Source organism: Andrographis paniculata, unplaced genomic scaffold (assembly GCF_009805555.1).
Source record: "Andrographis paniculata isolate CXL003 unplaced genomic scaffold, ASM980555v1 Contig66END, whole genome shotgun sequence".
Taxonomy (NCBI): Eukaryota; Viridiplantae; Streptophyta; class Magnoliopsida; order Lamiales; family Acanthaceae; genus Andrographis; species Andrographis paniculata.
In genome coordinates, this window is record NW_026137602.1 from 2,188,788 (window position 1) to 2,206,611 (window position 17,824).

Consider the following 17,824-nt stretch of genomic DNA (forward strand, 5'->3'; position numbering starts at 1 on the left):
CAATCTCATTACCTTAAAAAAAAAATTCAAGTAACACTATTCAAAAACAAATTATCGCAATTTCAATATTTCGAAAAAAGCAACGAAGATACTACAATCATGGTTGTCACGGCGCCCTTTTGCGGCGCGACGCTAGGGGACTGCCATACTGCCATGGCGACGTGGCCCGCCATGGCGACAAAATGGCGAACGCGGCGTACTATATATAAAATTAAATATATATATAATTATAAACATTATAAATCCGTAAAAATAATACATTATCAACTTCCTATTAATTTTCAAAGCTTCATATGCCTTAAATCATAAAAAAAATATAATACCATAAAAAAATATAATTTCAATCATCAAACAAAACAAAATACTATTCATGAATCTCTAAACCACTAATTTTATCATCTCAAATTTCAACAATCAAAGAACTCAAGTCCACCGCTACCACTAGGAATATCTTCCAAATCATCATCATCAATGTCATCATCTAACGATACATCTTCATCGTCTAATTCTTGCTCCATCAATGCCGAAGTTGACACTTTCTTAGGACGTCTAGAGTATAATTGTATTGATGAACCTGATGTATCTCCGATATTTCCCCTTCTAGGAATATTACTGAGTTCAAGATTGGCCGGTGCACCCATAGTTTCATCAACACGACTCCATGTAAGATCCTCTCCCGAATGAACTACATCATTGGTGTCGAGAACCCACTCATTATCCCATTCAAATTCCTCCAACACCAAAGGATTGAAGTTCTTTCCTTCCTCGCGCCTCTTTTGAAATCTATTCGCAATTTTTTGATTGTATTGAACGAAAACTAAATCATTCAATCTCTTATGCTCCAATCTATGTCGTTTTTTCGTGTGAATCTAAAAAAAATAAATTATAATATATTAGTATATGACTACGATAGCAATAATGCTTAATATATTATTTATATAAGTAATTAAATACGTACAAATTCAAATGAGCTCTAATTGCGTTCACACCCGGAGGACGAACAACAAAGACTAATTATACGGAAGGCAAGTGATTGAAGCTCAAAATGAAGGCCTCCAAAAGCATTTCACCAATCAACTAAAATTGTAAAAGATTAAAAAATATATTTAATTCGAACTTTAAAGAAAAATGAAAAAATAAATAAATAAAATAGAAATTATAAAAATTAAGCACTTACGAGGACTTTTTGCCTTTTGTTGCTTAATAGTCAAATTGTTTTCCGAAGCTTCCCCGCATATTATCATAATCATCGACTTGATTACAAATCTTTGTTTGCAATTCATCATCAGTGATCATTTTTTCAAGAACATCATTAAACATAGCCCGTGCCTTACGAGCATATGCATTATCACTCACCTTGAGATGAAACAATGCAGCTCCATACAATTCAACTTCCATTTGATCCTCCCACCGACAATCAATAATATGCATAACTTCTTTCAACAAATTTGGTTTTTTCTCAAAATCTTCTTTGATTTTCCTTTTAGTTTCATTCATCGCTACTGCAGCATCGCTGGCTTCTCATCCTCGTCAACGATCCCCAAAACAATTATAAGTGGATGCGATGCTTTTATACAATACTCCACACCAGTTCAAAAAGGAGAAGACAATACCATGTTTGCTACTAATCTCCCGGAATTTGTATTAGCCAATTTCGATGCAGTCCAATCTTCGCTTAAAAATAAGCTCCTCAAAGCATCCCTATACTTATATAAGCTCTGCAAAGTCAAAAATAAAGTAGCAAAGTGGGTAGGCCCAAGTCTCACAAGATCAATGTTGTCCGTCTTCTCTCGCATCGCATTAAGGAGCCTTACGTGCTTTTAGATATAGGTAGTAACTCTTCTTGCATTGTCAATCTTTGTCCGGAAAACAGACAATTTCCCGATATCTTCCAACATAAGATCAAGGCAATGAGCTGCACAAGGAGTCCAATATAAAGCGGGTATGCGCTGCTCCAATATTTTACCCTCTGCCTTGAAATTAGCACCATTGTCCGTTACTACCTGAACCACGTATTCTTTTCCAATTTTTTCAATTTTCGCCTAAAGTAAATCCGTCAATAGTGATGCAACTTGAGCTTGACTTGATGCATCAATCGACTCCAAAAAAAATGTACCTTCTGAGCTATTGACGAGGAAATTAATCAAATGCCGTCATCTTTTATCCGTCCACCCGCCGGCCATAAGTGAACATCCGTATTGCTTCCAAGCAATAACATGTTTTTCCTTCAATGTTTGCGTCCTTTTTACCGCCTTCTCCAAAAGAGGAACTCGTAATTCATGATAACTTGGACCATTTACACCCAGTCTCATCTGCCCCGCTGACTCAATCATTATCTCAAAACTTCGAGACTTTGCCACATTGAATGGTATGCCATTTTCGTAAAAAAAAAAAATCTGCAATATGTCCATGAAATCTTTCGATCTCCTCCTTGCTCCTTTTACACGCTTCCAATGTTCTTTGACTTCCACTACTCGTTTTGCTGTCTTTTCTCAATGACTTCCTCCAGGGTTTTTCTAAGCATTGAGGCAACCGACTTTCTTTCATTTCCACTTTGTGACGACATCGATGAAAAATTTAGAACAGATTGCGAACACTTCCTCTTGCTCAAAGTACCCGAGCTAGGATAAAAAACTGAGTCATGAGATACCCCTTGCCTTGCTCCTTGAACATTCACATCAACATCGTCGTCAATGTCGTCGTCGTCATCTAATTCAACACGACTACGACTGGGCTGTTTTCCTACTGTCTTTTTCTTTAGGAACTCCCGCATTTTATACCGGATTTTTTCGGTAATTTTTGAATACTTCTCTACATCTCCAGAATTTCCAAGCAAGTGTTGTTTCAATCACTTTATTCCCGATCGTACTTGCTTATGGCAAAGGGAACATTATACCAAATTTCTATTTCCCAAGTCCGGCAAAAAAACATATTTCCAACCCGGATCATTTGACTTAGCGTTTCTTTTGGGATCTTTGGATGGATCTATCATTGACGCTTCACTTTTGGCCATAGTAAATTTAATCCTATAAATATTTATCAATGTCAAAATAATACAAAATAAATAAAAAATTTGTTTTATAAAATAAAAAAATATAGAAAATATGTTGCAAAATAAAAATAAATAATATTATTATATTAACAAATAATATATATAAATAATTAAATAAATATTATTAAAACACTATCTAATAATAGTAATATAATATATATTAAAAAACTAGTAATAGAATAATAATGATATAAAAATAAATAAAAAATAAAGCATATCCAGCGATTTCAATCAATTCTATGCGTGAAAGATCACTTCCACTAAGAAATCAAAATTAAGATTCCACTCACCCAAATATCGAAGATGAGGAATAGCGGATTGGAGCGGCTTCGGCGATTGGAGCGGCGTCGGTGGTCTGGAGCGGCTTCGGCAGACCGGAGTGGAGGGGAAGATTCACAGAAAAGAATTTCGGCTCAACAAACCATAAAAAATTTGAGAAGGGCTTTACATTCAGACCGGTTCAGTCCGGTTCAGGTAGGTTAATGGTAGAATCGGGTTAGGGCTTGATTTCGGGTTTAGGGCTACACGCCGCAACGTCACCATGGTGTCGCCGTACCGCCTTATGTCACAAGGTGGGGCGGTGACGCCTAGCGCTCTCCAAAGAGCGCCAGAACGCCGTGACAACCATGACTACAATAATATTTTCCCATTCGTTAAAAAATACAAATTTATAAAGTAATTGAACCAATACAAATTCTCATTCACTACAATCAATTAATCGGATCTACACATACTGAGATTTATGCAAAAAAACACAAAATACATAGAAATAACATAATCATCAATCTATTTAAATGGAGGAAATAAAATTCACCGGAATAATTGAAAGGGTAGGATAATCCGTTGCAGTCGCGTGCTTTGACACCTAGTTTGAGAAAAGAGCGCTGACACTTATCGAGGAGTTGTCGTATCTTGGAAGCTGCAATTTCCGTCAAGGACAGGAGTTGTTTTTGCATAAAAGAGAGAATTATTTCAATGACGTAGCTAAAGAATATGATGCGGAAAAGAGAAAAGTGATAAACCCATGTGAATGTTTGGCTCACGATCATTTTAGTTCAATAAATAACTTTTTTTTTTATTTTTTTATCGGCATTAGATTATAATATAATATAATAAATAAAAAAATTTTTTTTTGGATTTTTTTTTTTTTTTTAAAAGAATTGTGAAATTGGATCCACGAACATAGAATTTACCCGGCCCAAGAATAATCCAACGCGATCCGAGGAAAATCAAACCCAAACAAATATTCTCCGCCCCCCGCGTAATAAATTCCCCAAAAACACCGCAGCCACTCCCCCGCGGCCCCGCCGACGCAAAGCATAATAGATTCATAACAACCTATCAAACGTAAATTTTCCCTCACCGTTGAAGTCGATTTCAATAGTTTCGAAGGTTTTCTCACCACCTACGGAGACTTTGAAGGCTCGGGCAGAAGCTTCAGCAGCAGCGGCGATTCTCCGGCGTATCGTAGGGAATCTTCGTTTTCCTCTTCTGCAATTTCGCTGGAGGGTTAGTAAACTCAATCCTTACACTATTTCCGATTTTATTTTCAAAATTTTTCAATACCGCAGATTGCTGTTATGCTTATGCATTTAGGGTTTGAATCGTGATAAATTTTATCTTCTTGTTATTGTTATTGTTGGACTGGAAATGATGACACTGCCATGATGTTCACTTTTTATTTTGCTCTCAAATCGGGCTTTCCGTATCTTATTTTCCGCTTTGTTTTCCTCTCTTCCGTTGGTATTCTGCTCTGTTTAACATATAATTTATTAATCATTAGTTTTTATATATATGATGAAGAAGCTTTAATTTTTATATAAAACATTACATTTATCCCATCACTTAGCATCAATTTTTATTATTTTTAAAATTATTTGAAACTCGTTTAAACAAAATGCATTATTAGTTCTCTTTCAGCCACCACATGGTGTTTTTTTTTTTTTTTTTTTTTTTTTTTTAAATTATGTGATGCACATTCACACCATTTTTTTTTTTTTATATAATTCTTTTACAGAGGAGGAAATATTCTATAGTATTTTAAAACTACTGAGATATTTTAGATTTAGATTTAGATTTAGTTTAATATTTGTTTAGATTAGTTTTGATTGGTTTATTTTAGATTTGGTAGGCTTAGATTACGATTTGATTTTATTCATAGGTTGGGTTGTTTAGATTAGAGTATATCGTTTATATAGACCCTTGTTTTGATAATCAATAATAATATAATTTCTGAACTTCAGCAAAATAGCTTATTTTCCTCTTGAAGTAAACACATCTTATTCACATCATTATCACAATAAACTATTAGGACTAAACCCATCAATTTTTTTTTTAGTCCGTCCGCTAAATCTACCCGTTACTAATTTTGGCAAAATTAATAAATCAACTTTTAACTATTACTCTCTATTCAACACTCAATTACTTTTATTACATTATGTTTTATTTCATTTTTTTAACTACTAACTAAATTTTTTAAAATACAACAAACTATCTTTTTATTTTTGCAATTCTTATAATAAAATATTTATTTATTTTAATTTCTACGTTGGATCCAAATGTTTTAAACTTTTAATTTTAGTGGACGGAGGAGTATATTTTATACACATATATACATATATGTATGTATATCAGGTAGCTTTTGCCTTTTTGTTGGTATGCTATTTGAATTTGATACTAGCTTCATTATACATGTAGAGTACTGTGGTGAGATGTGTTTGGCTGTATTTCCTCTAATTATACTTTGCAGAAGTTGTGGTGCAGGCAAAAGCAAGACACATGAACAAAGGTCAAATTGCAAATTAAATAATCAAATCTTATGCATTCATATCGTTCTTCTTTATATTATTTTTGGTCATTGTAATTTTCTTTTTCATGCATGCTCCAAGAAGTTTGTAGAATGCTCAACACGAAAAGAATAACAACTGAAGGGTAGTCCCCTGTTGTTGCTCTTTCTTCTAATTTGGGTGTTGCTTTTCTCCTCTTTTCCTGTTCCAGTTTTTTATATTCATTTTTTGCATTTCAGTTATATATATATATATATATAACTTAGTACTATTAATATTCAATTGTTCATTAATTTGAAAGAGATCGGTACACTCCCACACTCAAAGCTCTACTAATTAGCCTAAAAGTTCATTATCATTGCTAGGGCTAATATGTATATTATATTGGGAAATGGAGAATGGATTTTGGAGGGTTCACAAATAGACAGTGATGACAGACAAATTTAAGTCAATAGCATGGTGATTTCATCTTTCCTATTTTAGTGTCTCAATGGCGAATGAAACTGTATGACAATTTTGTTAGCATCAAATGTGAAGCAGATGGTTAGAGTGTCCTGCTGATTGTTACATATGAGTTAAATCACTAGTTTATTTTCTAACATTATATTCTTGGGTCTATGTAATTTTTCAAGTTGAAAGAAAGGGCTATTTCTGTTATGTTTCAGAACTATTTTGTTTATGTTTGCATGTTACACAGTAAGAAATTTTTTGCCTGATCGGTTATATCATTCAAACAAACATTGCAGCAGTAGATTTTGTGAATTTTGGTTTATGCAGTTTTATTAATTCCACTTAATCATGCTTCCTTAGCAGTTCATTGGAATGAACTATAATTCATTCCAATGAATCCGAATACTTGGGTTTTATTTGCTTTAATTTCATTGTTATTGAACCATTTATATGATTTTGTTTACCTATCAGGTCTCGAGAGATCGCGAAGCCACCATGCGTAAGCAAGTCCTGTCCTTGACGGAAGTTGCGGCTTCCAGGATACGTCAGCTCCTCGATAAGCGTCAGCGCTCTTTTCTCAAATTAGGTGTCAAGGCACGCGGCTGCAATGGATTGTCCTACACCCTCAATTATGCTGGTGAATTTTATTTCCTCCGTTTAAATAGATTGATGCTCATGTTATTTCTATATATGTTCTGTTTTTTTGCATAAATCTCAGGATTTGTAGGTCCGATTAATTGATTGTAGGGATTGAGAATTTGTGCTGGTTCAATTACTTTATAAATTCATTTTCTTTAACGGAGGAGAAAATATTATTGTAGTATTTTCGGTGTTTTTTTCGAAATGTTTGAAATTGTGATAATTTGTTTTTGAATAGTGTTACTCGAAATATTTTTAGGGTGATGAGATTGTTGGGTTTTTGTCGTTTTAACAATACTGTTCTACAATACTTCATCTGGCACATGGAAATCATTGCATTGCGTTGAATTTATTGTAAAATGTCTTGTTTTCCATGGGAATGCTTGAATGTAGGAATAGAGACATAATCTTTAATGGAAAAGTTGTTGTATGGTCAAGTCTTGGTTTTTTTCATTTTTTGTTAAAATTTGTTGCATTAGTATATCACAATCCTCCTTTCGGTTTTTGTTTGTCTTAGCGATGTTATGCTAGTTTTCCTAAACTAACTTTTCAAAACAAGAGATAGTTCTGATATTTTTTATTGTTTATTTTTAGGTTTAATATTTATCATATTGTATCGTTTACCATTATATGATTTTGTTTTCCATTTTACAACTACATCATATTCATCCATATTTTTCATTTCTTTGTGCTGCTATCATATATATGGGAACGGCTAGGGTGCTGAATTGGAAAAATCAGCACCCGTAATATATACAAACAACACACAGTTTTATTATACACAGCGCATGTTATGTATAACAATGACATGTGATGTTGCTTCATAATTATAGCGTGCTGTATAACAGTACGTGGTGTGCTGAAATCAATTAGTTTGTGTTGTATAAGACTATAGTATGTATTGTCAGTTCATGTGTTGTAGGTTCATAATTACAAGTATGTTGTATAATAGTATGCGGTGTGCTGAAATCAAGTATTGATTGTGCTGTATAAGACTATAGTATGTGCTGTTAGTTAGTGTTGTTAGTTCATGCGCTGTATTTGTATCATATGAATGCAGACGGTGTGCTCCCAATAGTAACACAGTGTGCTGTCTAACAGCACACCGTGTGCTGCGGTGTGGTGTGTTGTCAGCACAGTGCTGAATTTTTAAAGTTCAGCACTGTAGCTGCCGCCCGTGTGTATATATATATATACCTCAAGAATGTTTATCGTATTAATTAATTTTCAGGACCTGAAGTGTAGTTACATTTTTTTCTTTTATCACATATTTATGTTAATATGTATAATTATATATTTTGTTATTTTTAATTTTTTTTTAGCAATTTTTCTTTAACGTGAGGTCTTTTGATATCGGCCGACCTGCTTTCTTAAGCATATATCGTAGCAGTGAGCCAATTGCTCAGTAATTCTACTTCGCGATAGTTTTGGTATTGTTTTCAACTTATTGCTAGCAATATATGCAAGTGAAGACAATCAACTGTACATGTTTAGTAGTTCAATAGATGGAAATATAGAATGCTTCCTGGATCACTTCCAAGTTAAAATATAATATGTCATGGATTGTGGATAGATATTTTTAATGGAAAATGAACAAATAATAATTGCATTTGTAGGAACTTTGTTTTTGGCTCTTGCATGTATATAAGTGTTCTTTTCTCACGTTCACAGATGACAAAGGAAAATTTGATGAGTTGGTTGAGGACAAAGGAGTGAAGATATTGATTGATCCGAAGGCTTTAATGCATGTGATAGGAACCAAGATGGATTTTGTTGATGACAAATTGAGGTATGATACAAGTCTCCACTTCCCAATTTTGTACAATATATTTGTGTGCAATAATTTGCTCTTCAATCACCAAATTTGGCTCTTAAAAGTAATTCGTTAAGGGAATGAAGACGAGTTTCTGAAATTGATTTCTTCACATTTTTTGCAGTATGATTCCAGATGTGATATAGAATATAGTAATTGACAAAATTATTTTATTTGCAGCCTTTTGATATATGAATGAAATAAAAGAAATCTTGTTTTCGATTTTTCACTTAATCTTACTCTAAGAAAATAATAAGGGGGCCATGTTTGAGTTTAAGATTGGAAATTGCATGCTTTTTTAGTGTAAATTATAGGCATCAAATGATTTTGATAGTTGTCCTAAATCATAAACTGGATTTTGCTGGTGTTTGTTGTCTTTAAATTTTAGCCTACATATGATTGTGTTCGAATGTCAATTTGATATATGTATGTTGCTCCTGACTAGATCTGAGTTCATATTTATCAACCCAAACTCAACGGGGCAGTGCGGCTGTGGGGAATCATTTATGACAATGAGCAACATTGAAGCAACGAAACAAGGCAGCAGCAGCTCGTGAACATAATTATATCGACTTTCTTACAACACAAAAATACTTATGTTTGTACACAAATTTTTTAGATCAAATTAAATAATAATAATAAAAACATAGTTTATGGTTTAGGACAACTGTCAAAATCATTTGTTGCCTATAATTTACACTCAAGAAGCGTGCGATTTCTAATCTTAAACTCAGACATGGCATCTCATTCTTTTTCTAAAGTAAGATTAAGTGAAAAAAACAAGAACAATATTTCTTTTATTCTATTCTAATATCAAAAGGATGCAAAAAATTATTTTGTCAATCACTATGTTCTCTATTACATGTGGAGTCAAACTACGAAAAAAAAAAAAAAAAAAAGAATAAGTCTATTTCACCCGCTTTCAAAGTACTTTTAAAAGCTAAATATGACGATCCAAGAGATAATTATTGCACAGAAACATATAGTATAAAATTGGAAAATGAACAATTTTATCATATTTCAATTTTTCATCAATAAAATCCATATAGGTTTCTATAACATGCATCAGGACCTTGGGATCAATAATATCTCCACTCTTTTGTCCTCAACCAACTCATCAAAATTTTATTTGTCATTTGTGAACATGCGAAAAGAACTAGAGCCAACAATGGGTCGATTCATCTCGGGTTGAATACTTTAAACGAGTTAAATTACTCAACCTTAACCCGACTCGTTTATTATCGTGTCGGGTTCGTGTCAATCCGTGTACATAATTGGATTGAAATTTTTGACCCGAACTCAATTATTTGGTGTCGGGCAACCCCAGGGAGCAAGCAAGAAGAAGATAGCGGGTCAAACTTTGTCAGCTCTAAAAAGAACACCTCAATATAGCCAGAAACTGAGTGCATGCAAATACAACAATTATTAGTTCATTTTTTATCGGAAGTATCTATCTACCATCCATTACATATTATACTTTAACTTGAAGTAATCTAGGTAGCATTTTATATTTCCGTCTATTATACAACTAAACATCTAAAGTTGATTGTGTTCACTTACGGATATTGTTAGCAATAAGTAGAGAACAATGCCGAAATTATCCTAAGCATAGTTACTAGGCAACTAGCTCATAACTGCGATATATGATCAAGAGAGCGGGTGAGCCAATATCAAAAACTTAAGTTAAAGAAAAAATGACAAAATAAATTAAAATAACAAAGGGAAAAGGTAACTACATTTTAGATTCTGAAAAATTATCAATACGAGGAACAATATTCAGGAATATTTACGACAACTAACAACATAAAATTTTTTGAAGATATGAATGAATACGACGTAGTTATAAATGAAACGCATAATAATATAATGGTAAATGATACAAAATGACTGAAAAATTAATCAATAACGGCCTTGAGGTATATATATATATATATGACAATATCGGCATGAAGAAATGCAGAAATATTAATGAATATGATGTAGTTGTAAAATGGAACAAAAAATCATATAATGGGTAAACGATACAAGATGATAATATTAAAGCTAAACATAAACAATAAAAATCATATATGGACAATATCTTATTTTGAAAAGTTTGTTTGGGAAAACTAGCAAAACATCGTTGATCAAGACAAACAAAAAACGGAAAGTATAGAAACAGAACGAGGAAAAAATTGTATTTCTTTATGCATCAGATAATGGAAGAATCACAAAACGTCAATAGAAGTGAAGAGAAAAAAAATTATAAACTGATCTGCAACTAACTCTACTTATAAGTGGTTTCTCTATCTATAAAATGGGTTTCTAAAGAATATAAAATGTATAATGTTTCTTTATTTGATAAAGCGTGTTTCTCTATGTTCTTCATCCCCCCTCAAGATGGAAGCGCTTGAACGCCCAGCTTGGAAGAGAGGGTGTGATGTTGAGAAGAGGCCAGAGGTTTAGTCATTAAATCTGCTAACTGAGATGCTGAGGGAATGTATGTTGTGTGTAAACTTCCATCAAGTACTTTATCTCTGGTGAAGTGCCAGTCCAGTTCAAAGTGTTTCGAACGGTCGTGAAAACATGGATTTGCAGCTAGAAACTATGCTGACCTGTTATCACAGAACAAAGTTAGAGGAAAATGAACAGGAATATAGAGATCCTTCATGAGATGTGTGAGCCAAATGAGTTCACAAGTAATATGTGCCATGCTGCGGTATTCGGCTTCAGTAGAAGAACGACTGATGGAATCTTGTTTCTTTGTTTTCCAGAACACAAGAGAGTGCCCAAGGAAAATACAATAACCTGTAAGTGATCTGTAAGTGATCTTCTTGTAGATAAACATGAGGCCTAATCAGAGTCTGAAAAGCCAGATACCTTAAGGCTGGATTGTACCGGATAGAACAAGCCATAACAAGAAGTCTTCTGTAAATATTGAAGAAGATGAATGGCTGCATTCAGATGATGACTTCTGGGAGCGGACACAAACTGAGATAGATGTTGCACTGCATAAGAGATGTCTGGTCGTGTCATTCCCAAGTATAAAAGTTTCCCAATTAAACTCTTGTATTTGATTCCAGAAGGTAATGGTGTTCCAGAGGTGTTGTCAAGCTTTATTCCAGCAGGAAGGAGAGTTCTTACAGTAGCTGATGCATTCACAGGAAAGAATGATAGTATATCATTAATGTACCTTTGCTGAGAGAGAAATGTACCGGATTCTGTCTTGCAAAGTTCAATCCCCAGAAAGTATGTCGCTGAACCAAGATCCTTAACAGTGAATTTTTTATGTAATGCATCCTTGAGAGAGACAATAGCATCCAAGGAGTCTCCAGTTATTAGAACATCATCAACATAGACTAGAAGTGCAGTAAATGTATTGTTGTTTTTCCTCACAAATAAGCTGTAATCATGTGCTGATTGTGTAAAACCAAGCGAGATAACAAATTTTGTGAACTCCAAATTCCACTGTCTACTAGCTTGTTTGAGCCCGTATAAACTCTTCTGCAACTTGCATACAGAACCAGGAGGAGCCTTAGAATATCCTATAGGAGGATACATGTAAATTTTTTCATTAAGAAATCCATGTAAGAAAGCATTATTAACATCTATATGATGCAAGGGCCAACATTTCGCAGTGGATAGAGCAATAAGTGTTCTGACAGTTGCAAGTTTAGCAACATGAGTGAAAGTGTGCTTGTAATCAACTCCTAAGGTTTGATTAAAACCCTTTATAACAAGTCTGGCCTTGGCCCGATCAACTGTTCCATCAGGCTTGTATTTGAGTTTATATACCGACTTCGAATGCAATGCTTTGTGGCTAATAGGTAATGAGGAGAAAGTCCAGGTCTGGTTTCTGTCCAGAGCATCAAGCTCATTTTTCATGGCTTCAAGCCAAATAGGATCATTTTTAGCCTCAAGGAAGGTAGTGAGTTCTTTTGTGGTGGATATATTAGAGACAAAGGCTTGGTAGGCTGAAGGGAACTTGAGTGAAGATGATGAAATAAAAGGGAAAGTATGACAGAAATTGGCACTTGGGAGAACAAAATCAGAGAACCGTATGGGCAATGTTCTGGTTCTTTGAGACTTTCTGAGAGGGAGTGGATTAGATCTGGGAGCTGGAGTAATAACAGTGTTTGTGAAAGCAGTAGTAGGTGGACTAGGAACTTGGTTAGAAACAGAATAGTGCTCAACAGGTGCTAGACCAATGTCTATGAGATTTTCAAACTCAGGTGTCGGATCAGAAGTATTGATTTGTGAATAAGACTGTTTTTCAGTGAATGGCAGAATATTTTCATAGAAAATGACATCCCTGCTGATGAATTTGTCATTGGTTTCAAGGTCATATAAAAGATAACCTTTTGAGGTAGAAGAATACCCAATCAGCACACATTTTCTACCTCTATGAGCAAATTTATCTTTCCTAGGAAGCAAGGCTGCATAGCATAGACATCCAATAGTTTTAAGATGATCAATAGAAGGTGTGTGGCCAAAAGGTGCTTGATAAGGGGATTTCCAGTTAAGGATAGACATTGGCATTCTGTTTAATGAGATATGTAGCAGCAAGTATACAGTCCCCCCAAAAAGAAATAGACAAATTGGCATGCAATTTCAGTGCCCTCGCAGTGTCTAACAAATGTCTATGTTTTCTTTCAACTATACCATTCTGTTGGGGGTGTAAGGAACAGACCTTTGGTGAACAATTCCAGAAGAATGAAAGAGGGATTTGCAGTTAGTGTTGATGAATTCAGACCCATTGTCTGTTCTGACAAATTTTGAAGTAGTTTGAAAATAGTTTTTTATATAGGATAGAAAATGAGAAATGATAGAAGGTACCCGGGATTTGTATTGAATGAGGTATGTCCAAGTGCACCTAGTTGCATCATCAACTATGGTGAGGAAAAGAGATGTTCCATCTGAAGTGAAGTGTTATAGGGTCCCCACAAATCAAGATGTAACAACTCAAAGGCTGAATTAGAGTGAGAGCTACTCTTGGGGAATAGTAATCTGTGAAACTTTGCAAGGGAACAAGTTTCACAGTGCCAAGATTTAAAATCATTGTCAGAACAAGGGAATATCTGTTTTAGCTTGGAAAAAGAAGCATGGCCAAGTCTATTGTGCAAAATATGCAAAGAATCACGTATACAAGAGAACTTAACAACATTATTTCCAACAGAGCTGCTAGAGTTATCAACATTGCAAACATCAACAATATTTGAAAGGTCACTATTGAAAGCAGTATCAATATCAACAGTATTTAACGCAGTACTAACAAGAATTTCAGCTTTATACTTGCATAGCCCATGAATAGTTGGCCCTCTAAGAATGATTTGGCTAGTTGAAGGGTCTTGTAAAGACCAACCATTAGTGAAGAAAGCAACAGATTCAATAGTGAGCAACAGATTCAACTCCTTGTCCTGTTATTTGCTTCTGTTTTTCAACTTGTTGAACAGCATAATATGCTCTGTCTATGTTTGGTAAAGGATCTGTAGTAAGGAGTTTCCCTCTCACATTGTCAAATTCATCATTCAATTTCATTAAAAATTGAATTAGCTTAGTAGTTTCTTGTCTTGTCTTCAGTTTTTCAGTTAAGTCACAAGTGCATTTTCCACAGCTACAAATAGGATAGGCATGTACACTATCTAACTCTTCCCAACATCTCTCAAGTTTGGTAAAAAAGGTGGCCACAGAAGAAGTTCCTTGTTCAATCTGATGTATTTCCCTTTCCAGATGATAAATCTGTGAAGCATTACTATGACCAAATCTTTTATTCAATTGATTCCATAATAAGTGAGATGATCTAGCGTAAATGAAAGCAGCTTTCAATTCTGGAGATAAGGAATTAAGAATCCAACCTTTATCGGTATAATCTGCCCTAATCCACCGATGATAATCTGTGGAGGTCTCAGCAGGTTTGCTGATGCTTCCATCGATGAATCTAAGTTTCATCTTGGCACCTAAGGCCATTTCGACCTGCATCTTCCAGGTGAGAAAATTTTTTCCCCCAAAGGTTGGATTCTTAAGACTCAGGCCTGGATGTTTTGAGCTTGAGACGTATAGCGGATCATTATGCAGATCCACCAATGACATAACCGAACCAGCGTTTCCACCCTCTGTAATGCTATTTTTGTTGTTCCCAGTACATCTGGAGTTGTCACCATTGTTTTCCATCAGATTTCCAATTGCGCTTCGAAATCGCGCTCTGATACCATATAGAAACAGAACGAGGGAAAAACTGTATTTCTTTATGCACCAGATAATGGAAGAATCACAAAACGTCAATGGAAGTGAAGAGAAAAAGAATTATAAACTGATCTGCAACTAACTCTACTTATAAGTGGTTTCTCTATCTATAAAACGGGTTTCTAAAGAATATAAAATGTATAATGTTTCTTTATTTGATAAAATGGAACAAAAAATCATATAATGGTAAACGATACAAGATGATAATATTAAAGCTAAACATAAACAATAAAAATCATATATGGACAATATCTTATTTTGAAAAGTTTGTTTGGGAAAACTAGCAAAACATCGTTGATCAAGATAAACAAAAAACGAAAAGAGATCGACTTGTGACAGTAATGCAACAAAATTATAGCAAAAAATTAAAAAATCAAGACTTGACTATTGAACAACTTTTCCATTAAAGGTTCTATCTCTATTCTATATGTTAAAGCATTCCCATGGCACACAAGACATTTTACAACCAATTCAACGCATAACAAAATCTACAATAATTTCCAGGTGACAAATGAAAAATTATATAACAGTATTGTTAATACGACAAAAAATACAACAATCTCATGCTAGTTATTATGATTATTATTAATATTAAGTGTTATTTGATTTTTTTATTCCAAATATAACAATTATTTCTTCTTTATTTTTATATTTTTAATAAAAGAAAATCAATTATATGATAAGTAATTATATATTTATGTTTGAGCAGAGAAAGTTAAATAAATGGACAGATCAAATTATTATGGATTGATAAAAAGAAAATTAATTATATGAGAAGTAATTATGTAATTATGTTTGAGTATAGATAGTTAAATAAATGGACAAAATCAAGTTTGGATCATATTATTATGGATTGATCATATACAATAAAATTAATTTCCTAGCAAATGGAGTGTACAATATAATAAAATGTATAATTGGATTTAAATCCCTATTTGTCTAAAAGTATTTAGATTCAGTCCCTATTTGATAAAATTTGGATTGCACTCCCCCATTTTTCATATTATTTATTTTTTTACTCCATTTCCACCCTTCTTCCCCACCCAACGAAATGAAATCTCTGCAATTATTTTCCAATCGCCAAATTGGTGAAGAAACACCGACAACTACAAAATTGAACCTACCTTGTGGTCGCTCATGCTTTTTTGATCTTCGACACCCATCCATTCCCCGATTGTTGATCTCAAACACCCATCGCTCTGCGCCCAAATTGACGGACCTTATAATTTTTTAAGGTTAGTAACTCTATTTGGAACGAGTAGATTTTCGATTAGAGGTAAAACTAGGGTATTTTGTGGAAAATAATGATGCTCTGTTCGAGGATGTTTACTCACATTTGACAAATTTTCAAACATATCCATCTATAAATATAGTCAAACCCTATTTGCAAATATTTGATTCTTCGGGCAATTGAATATTGAAATTGCGTGGATAATAACTCATTTTCATATATTAACTAAGATCATGAGTGTTGTCTTCAAGCAGATGTAGTTCATTTCATGTATCAAATATGTCCGTTTAATGAGAGGTTCTTATCAATTTGTTTATATATTGTTCCAATTAATGTACTAATCCTTATGTTTCGTCTGTGTAAACTGGTCGACGTTATATTACCAACATATAAAGCAGTCACGAAAATTCTATTGTTGTGGTCGTCTCAGGCACAACAGAAAAAGCTATAAAGATCGGTTGCCATATTCTTTTCAAAGGTTGTAATTTTTGGTTTTGTCAAGGACGTCTTATTTGGCATGTAATTACTTTTGGTGCGTTTGATATAATGCAATATTTTAGTTAATTATACAACAGCAAGACCTCATTTGCATAGAATCGCAATTGTAATTTGGATGTATTGTGGTACATGAACACGAACAACGAATATTTGACACTATCTTTTTGTGTATGATAATTCAATAACACAGGTATCATGAAACGTAACAGAGGCATACGGGTTATTTGTGGGGGTATTTAGTTGCCCTCTTAAAGCACAATGACATTTTTTGGTATTACTGTCCTATACACAATTGATTGTAATTTGTACGAAGGAATCGGAGCACATTGTGTTGTATCCATTAGACCCATACACAATTTATTGTAATTGGTATACTAAAGAAAATGGTAGTATGGATTGACGTACATAGACACGAACAACGTGTTCGAAATAGTGCTCATTTTTCTATGATACTTGAAGCCAATGATTTCTGACAACATATCAGAGCCACACAACTCATTTTTATATTAACATTTTCAGTTGGTGTATCAAAACACGTTGGCATAGTAGTGTAGGTACTAACGTATGAAGGTCACTTTCGGTCGTATGCTAAATCCTCACAAGTATTAACAAGAGCTATAAAGGTACGAAGTTAGGAAATCATGTCATGAGATTAGATTTTTCAGTTACATGAAACATTGTAGTAGGTACACACCTAGTAGAATTTTGTACACAAAGCCAGATTAGGGGTATAGCACATCCAATCTGGAGTACTCATTTGCTTAACTGAGTCAAACCATATGCTTAGATGCTTCTGACCGAAAATAATTATGTGCGCCATAATCTGGGTTAATATGTAATAAGTCTAAAATTTTTCTATTTATGGCAGCAATCATGTACTCTAACAAACATAATTCAACTTAGTCACTTATGACTTGGTTAAAAATCTACTAATGGAAGTTGAACTATAATAATACATATATATCATACAATCTAAATAAGTCAAGCCTGATTTGTTTAACCATCTATAACAAATATGTATTGTTTACCTAATCGGTCTAATATATTAGTCATGTCTAAAAACTTCACGGATATGATCAATCATAACATGGCCAGATAATCACTGTAAATTACATACAACTGATACATGTAGG

General features: G+C 33.8%; 1 protein-coding gene across 8 annotated transcripts; it reads left to right on the plus strand.

Annotated features, from left to right (window-relative positions):
- The first annotated feature begins 4,309 nt into the window (after positions 1 to 4,309).
- Positions 4,310 to 9,469, plus strand: LOC127263150 (iron-sulfur assembly protein IscA-like 1, mitochondrial). 8 transcript variants are annotated; one of them, XM_051292130.1, is made up of 6 exons: positions 4,310 to 4,561; positions 5,750 to 5,840; positions 5,944 to 5,983; positions 6,760 to 6,925; positions 8,599 to 8,716; positions 9,186 to 9,469. In XM_051292130.1, the coding sequence occupies exons 4-6, from the start codon at positions 6,784 to 6,786 to the stop codon at positions 9,295 to 9,297; spliced, it is 372 nt and encodes a 123-aa protein (XP_051148087.1). In that variant the 5' UTR covers positions 4,310 to 4,561; positions 5,750 to 5,840; positions 5,944 to 5,983; positions 6,760 to 6,783; the 3' UTR covers positions 9,298 to 9,469. The 8 variants fall into 8 exon arrangements, with proteins under 8 accessions (XP_051148087.1, XP_051148089.1, XP_051148091.1 ...); XM_051292132.1 differs by having other exon boundaries at positions 5,944 to 5,980; positions 6,758 to 6,925; XM_051292134.1 differs by having other exon boundaries at positions 5,802 to 5,840.
- Positions 9,470 to 17,824: the final 8,355 nt, after the last annotated feature.

What these genes read in the sequence shown, in the direction of transcription:
- LOC127263150 (XM_051292130.1), top strand. Translation starts at nt 6,784, where the DNA reads ATGCGTAAGCAAGTCCTGTCCTTGACGGAAGTTGCGGCTTCCAGGATA. An exon ending in CTACACCCTCAATTATGCTG is followed by an intron (nt 6,926 to 8,598) that starts GTGAATTTTATT and finishes TCACGTTCACAG; the next exon opens with ATGACAAAGGAAAATTTGAT. An exon ending in TTTGTTGATGACAAATTGAG is followed by an intron (nt 8,717 to 9,185) that starts GTATGATACAAG and finishes GCTCCTGACTAG; the next exon opens with ATCTGAGTTCATATTTATCA.